The sequence below is a fragment of the Rousettus aegyptiacus genome, unplaced genomic scaffold, assembly GCF_014176215.1.
Source record: "Rousettus aegyptiacus isolate mRouAeg1 unplaced genomic scaffold, mRouAeg1.p scaffold_m13_p_17, whole genome shotgun sequence".
NCBI lineage: Eukaryota > Metazoa > Chordata > Mammalia > Chiroptera > Pteropodidae > Rousettus > Rousettus aegyptiacus.
Genome location: NW_023416292.1, coordinates 28,154,787 through 28,160,786, shown reverse-complemented (window position 1 = coordinate 28,160,786; position 6,000 = coordinate 28,154,787). Strand labels below are relative to the sequence as shown.

General features: G+C 49.8%; 1 protein-coding gene across 2 annotated transcripts in view; it reads right to left on the bottom strand.

The window, feature by feature from the left end:
- Positions 1–4,048: 4,048 nt before the first annotated feature.
- Positions 4,049–6,000, bottom strand: part of RNF115 (ring finger protein 115) — a 37,011-nt gene continuing 35,059 nt past the window's right edge. For both annotated transcript variants that reach the window (XM_016143112.2, XM_016143122.2), the window contains exons 8-9: positions 5,256–5,371; positions 4,049–4,586 (exon numbers count right to left, since the gene is read on the bottom strand). In XM_016143112.2, coding sequence (XP_015998598.1) covers positions 4,455–4,586; positions 5,256–5,371 — 248 coding nt within the window. In that variant the 3' untranslated portion in view covers positions 4,049–4,454. The remainder of the gene's footprint in view (positions 4,587–5,255; positions 5,372–6,000) is intronic.

The following is a 6,000-nucleotide window of genomic DNA, read 5'->3' as shown; positions in this document are numbered from 1 at the left end:
CGGAGGAGGGGAGCAATAATTTATCGAGGGAAAAAAAAAATGGTATTTAACTTATGACGAAGATTACAAACACCCTTCCCTCAAAGCCGTTTATTCTCGACTTTCATAAACGGCTTCTACCGCTACTGACCCTTCGCGACACCTGTAACGCGCCAGCAGTGTCCCTGAGGGGCAGGGGCCTGAGCATCAGGGAGAACCGGACTGTGAGGCCCCGGCCCCTGCCGTCCCCGGCCCGACCCCCGGCCCGTCCCCCCGGCCCCTGCCGTCCCCGGCCCGACCCCCGGCCCGTCCCCCCGGCCCCTGCCGTCCCGTCCCCCGGCCCGTCCCCCAGCCCCTGCCGTCCTCGGCCCCTGCCGTCCCCTGCCGTCCCGTCCCCCGGCCCGTCCCCCGGCCCCTGCCGTCCCGTCCCCCGGCCCGTCCCCCGGCCCCCTCCACCTCAGCGCCACACCCCTTCTTCCTCGAGTGAGAGGAGCCTGTGTGTGTGTGTGTCCGCGAATACATCCATCTACCCACACTCGTACGAATGTGCGATGCGAAGACATAAACAGGGATTTTTCTAATAACTACTTAAACAAAGTGAGACTTGTTGGAAGGGAAGAAGTGTTCCCCAAAACCTTCCTCTGACTCATCGAACCAGAGAACGCTGCCCGAGGAGACCATCTAAGGAGCACCTGCTCGGCTGTTACGCAGCAAACGTCGTCAACTGAATTGTGTCATGAGCTAAAGAAGCTACTTGATTTACAGCCATTTCCACATCTTCCACCTAGAAAAATTCCTTTTTCTTAGAAATTAAAACATTATCATAAAGAAAGAGTCAAGGAGCTACACCAACAGGGACAAAACGTCATTCGGGATTCTCCAAGTGTCTCGACCCTTCAGAGAACTGGCAGTAGGAACTCTGAGGGAAAACTGACTTTTCTGCGTCAGGATTATTCCCTCTCCCCATTCCCAACTCACTAGCTTAGAAACTTTAAAGACGTGGGAGATCTATCAGCTAGCTGACAGTTCTCTGCTCTGCCTCTCTTGGCCAACTGCCAGTTCTGTCCAGCTGGAACTATGCCAGATGAAGGCGAGTTACACTAACTCGAGTTAGACTAACACGCCTGGAAACTACCTGAGAAGCAATTATCACCTGCGGTTTGCAGTTAAGGCCAGCAAGGAGCTGCCCTACATAAACTCTCAACTTTCGAGTCTACCAATCTCTAGAAGTTTCTCCTATTTATATGCTAAGATAGTTTTCTCTCTTATTTCAAATTATATGGACAAGGGGAAGATAAAGAACACATTCACGAATAAAAAAAAACAATCTGTTCAGCTCTGCATGGGACTCAAGGGTGGGGCATTTAATATGAATGCAAAGGCCTCGAAGTTTAAGGGCTCAAGATCTGACTCTGCAATGGTCTCCCCTTCCCTTTGACACTCAGGGAAAGCTGAATCGACTCTCCTGAATCCTACTAAGGATCCAGAATTCTGAGCCTGTAATCCTTCCGGCTATAAAGGAATCAGATACCTGAAAAATCTGGGTTATGCAGCCCTCTGCCTTGGGCACTACATCTAAACTGTGTTTGAAACATATAAGAGCCAAACATTCCTAAACTCTTAACCCCAGCCGCGTTCTGGTGTTAGGCCAACGAATCCACAGTGTTTCTGCCTAGAATGGGAGGCACCTCGGACTTCGAGGTGAATTAGGTTGAAGAGAAAATACAGGCATGACGCATCCGGCACCCTGGTCCCCATCCCACGTATATTTATTTCCTCCACGGTTTGACCCTAGTACTAAGATCTCTAAGCAAGACAGACACTTCCACACAGCACTGTTCACCTGGCAACGAAGTGGGATGAGGATCACTCTACTGGGCATCATTCCTATTTTCCCTCCTTGTGATGGTTAATTTTAAGTATCAACCTGACTGCGCCATGGGATGCCAAGATACCTGGTCAAACGTCACTGTGGGTGTGTCTCTGAGAGCATCTTTTGGTGAGATTAATACCTGAAGCAGCAGACTGACTAAAGCGCATTTCCACCCCCAGTATGGCGGGCCTTGTGCAATCAGCTGAGGCCTGAACAGAACAACAAGGCCGATGCTCCTGCTGCCGAGGGCGCCGCCTCCTGCCTGGCTGCATCGGTCCTTCCCGCCCTTGGACTCAAACTGAAAAATCGGAGCCTCGTGGCTCTTGAACTTTTCAGCTTCTGAATCGGAAAACACACTGGCTCGCCCGTGCTCAGGCCTGAGGAATTGAACCGAACGATAAGCACCGTCTTTCCCCTGGCTGTCAGGAAATCCTGGGACTTCTGAGCTGCCATAATCGCATGCGCCAATTCCTTACAACCCTCTTTTTATATGCTACACGCACACACGCACACGCGCACACGCGCACACGCACACGCACGTACACCATCGGTTCTGCTTCTCTAAAGAACCCTGACTAATATGCTCCTTGACCTAAATTAACCAGAGATGCCTCCAATTCTAGGAAGAAACAATATAGATTCACTAAGTGGGAAGGGTCTGGGAAATGGCAAAATGAGCCTCACGTCCTCTATCACAGCAAAAGAAAGTGAGAAAAATTCAGGTACCTGCGACTTTGATGCTCCTTGCTATTCTGTGGACCAACAAGGTAACTCTCGGTCCAGCACTTTGTTTCCATCCTTCTGTGAGGCTACTCACACCCTTTCTAGTTCTCTACTCATAAGTGAAAATAGTCAGTCACCTGTCCTCGTACGTCAAGACACTTTAACAGGCAGACAAGTTTCCAGGCTGTCATAGCTTTTCTGAGACAGCTGAATACTGGCCACTAAATATCCATAATATACTCATTCCTCCTCCCAGCCTCTTTACCCCCCATTCAAAACCAATGTGTATTTTGGGGCTACATGTCAACAGCCTTAGTAAACAGCTCACATTCTGCAAAGAAACAATCTCTACGGAGGTATGACATGAGAGGCATTATGAAAAAAACATCTTTTATTACTTCCGGGCCCAACCTGAATCATACCTTACGGTGACAACTTTTCCAGGCAGGCTACTGATTCAGCGAGCCCCTCTCCGACTCTCTCCTCCCTCCCCCACTCCTTCGTCCTCTACCAAAGTACAAAGGTATCTCCGACCCCCCGTCCGCACCCCCAGAGTCAGTGTACAGTGTGTGACAGTCAACAAAAACTGAGGGAAGACTCCCGGCCAAGAAGCGGCCTCCTTGTTCGATCGCTCCACACTATGAAGGGCTGCTGTGACCACGTACGCCGTGCCCCTGTCACCCTTTTGGGTGCACCGACAGTGGTGACAGGTCCTCATCATTCCCTTTTGAAACTCTGAGGTTCCAAGGATATTTTTGATCTTCAAATGCTCTGAAGAGCATGTGCAAGTACAGGGGACACTGTCAGGCTAAAAAAAAAGTAAGGCACACCTCTCCCAGGCCAAACTGTTTTGGACATGATCACGACAGTCAGTTTCATTTCCAAATGCTGCCAGAACCAAGCCAGAAAAGTTTCGGAGATGATTAAAGGGCTTAAAAAATAAAAAGGAGGCAATGTAAAATCTCAATTCCCAAAGACCAATGAATCACTAAAAACGGTGAATGGGCTGTAGAAGCAGTGATGAAGTAATTCTATCTCTGTGATGGAAATCATGTTAAGGTCCCCGGGACAAAAGACGATAAACGAGTTGGGGATCATTAAAAAACATCAGAACCAAAGATTTCAAATATCTGTCTTTCTGTGCCTGTGCGCTGTCCAGCTCATTCCCCAAAAGGAACCAGAATCGGGTTCCTACCAACAGAAGACCAAGACGTGTCACGCTGGTTTCTGTGGAAAGTGCATCTCGTGAAGTAGTCTTTAAAAATTAAAATGAGAAGACCAAAAGAGTACGATGAAAAGCCACTTTCCTCTTTCCCCTGTAATTTTTCTTTCATCTGCTCTCTGAGGGTTCAAGACAAAACGAAGTCATTAGTCTCAGATTCCTGAATTTACTTGCCCTCAATTTACAGCTAATGTGGCCAAGAGTATATGCTTTTATACATTTAAAACAGAAAGACTTTGCATCAGCAGGACTTCAGGGCTCTGGTTCCACTGTATTCACTGTAAAATACACTAGTGGTGGAGTGGAGGCTGGACAAGGGGGTGAGCATCCACTTACAAAAGAACAGGACAGACGGCAGGCCCCTAGCTACACTTTAAGGAGCCAATTCTATTCTGGGGGCGAGGGGACCCACATAATTAAGTTTCACACTTATAAAATTATCACTCTGAATTCAGGAATGAGACATTTGGTTGTAGATACAATTCTGTCTACAGAAGCTAACTTTAAATTTAGAGAAGAAAAACACTCACTGCATTAATATTATGGGTTGCGGTTTCTCATATGATTCCTAATCCACCTACTATTTTTTGTTTTGATAACAATTTACAGCTGCGATAAGAAGAGTACCACCGCCTGGCTCAGACGCGGTCTTTAGCTTCAGAAAGTCCATCGGTCATGTAGCTGGCTGTCGCTGCTAAATCTGTTGCTTGCAGAGGCCTCAGAGCTCTGGGTTTGCCAAGTAGAGTCCTCACCATTTAAGCTCTTCCTACATATAGGACATGTATCGTGCTGAAACAGAAAGACATCAGTTCACGTGAACAATCTGGGCTGCGAAGCTGGACATACTAAACACGTAAGAAACCCTGAGAGCTGGCGGGCAGAAAGCAAAAAGGGCACAAGCATCCTCATGCGGCACACACGGGCTCCCAGGTGGGAGCAAGGACAGTTCCCAAATGCCACTTTAACGACAGACAGAGCGGGTTCCAGGCCGGCCACTCAACAGCAGCTAACACACACCACCAACGAACCACAGGACAAGAGAGCGCAGGCGGTCAAGAACAGGGGCCGGCAATCCTTCCCTGCAGAGGCAGGTAGGCAGCGAATACTTCAGGCTTCGCGGGCCGCCGACGGCCTGCGTTGCAGCTGTTCTGCTCTGCTGACGCAGCACGAAAGCGGCCAATCTGTAAACAAGTGAGCCCGGCCACGTTCCAATGACACCTCACTCACACACGTGGACGGAGCGCAGCCACCTGCGGGCTGGAGTTTGCTAACCCCCGCGCTAAAGTTCCAAAGAGACATCTAAAATGCTACTAGGAATCAGCCAGAGGCTGAAATCTCATCTGCCTGGCTCTCCATTACCTGTTAACTGCACCCTCACCTTCAGCCACGGCCCCCCGCACCCCCCCAGAAGACATGACCCACGCAGACGCCCCGCAGAGCCGAGCTGTCTGTACTCACCAGTTCTAACCACGGCACGATACAGCTGCTGTGAAAGAAGTGGTTGCAGGGTAACTGCCGAACTTCCTCTCCCACCGCGTAATCTTCTTTGCACACTGAGCACTCTAAACCCGTATCTGTCAGAGGAGGAAATGCCTTTTAAAGTAAACAAGCAACAAGGAGGAAGAAAAGACTAGCCCAGTGTCTTTCACAAGCAAAGGAATGCACAAAGAAATGACGCAAAGGATATCCAACGTGCAGGCAGAAAACAGCTGGAATTTTATTTCGAAACGAGGCTAGAAGCGGTAGTAGACGGGGATGCGAAGAGGAGGGCTGATGAGTGGGCCAGTCCCCACGGGGCCCAGAAAGGAAATGTGCGGGGCCGGTTCTCCAACGTAAAGAGCGAGAAGGACTCAACTGGGGCTTCGACTATCTGTTAAATAAACTAGGGACATCTTCCCAAATGCGTGCCGGGCTCCTGGCAGTCTGTCCACCACATGAAGGGACTCACCCCAGGGCTCCTAGTGGCTGCTATGCAGTGTCGCAAGCCACTGCCACCCTTCTATTTCCACACTGCACATCCCCTTACAGCGTGGCTGCCCTAAAGCACTCTAAACAGGTTGTTAATTCACAGCAGCACCAGCAGGTGGTGCTGCAGAGCTGCAAAGCCCTGGGGAAGCTCAGGCTCCAAGCCCTGCAAGCCTTCTTCTCTGAGGAAATGGCCACAAACTAAACTGGCAGCATCCCGCTGCAAACTCTGAGTTTC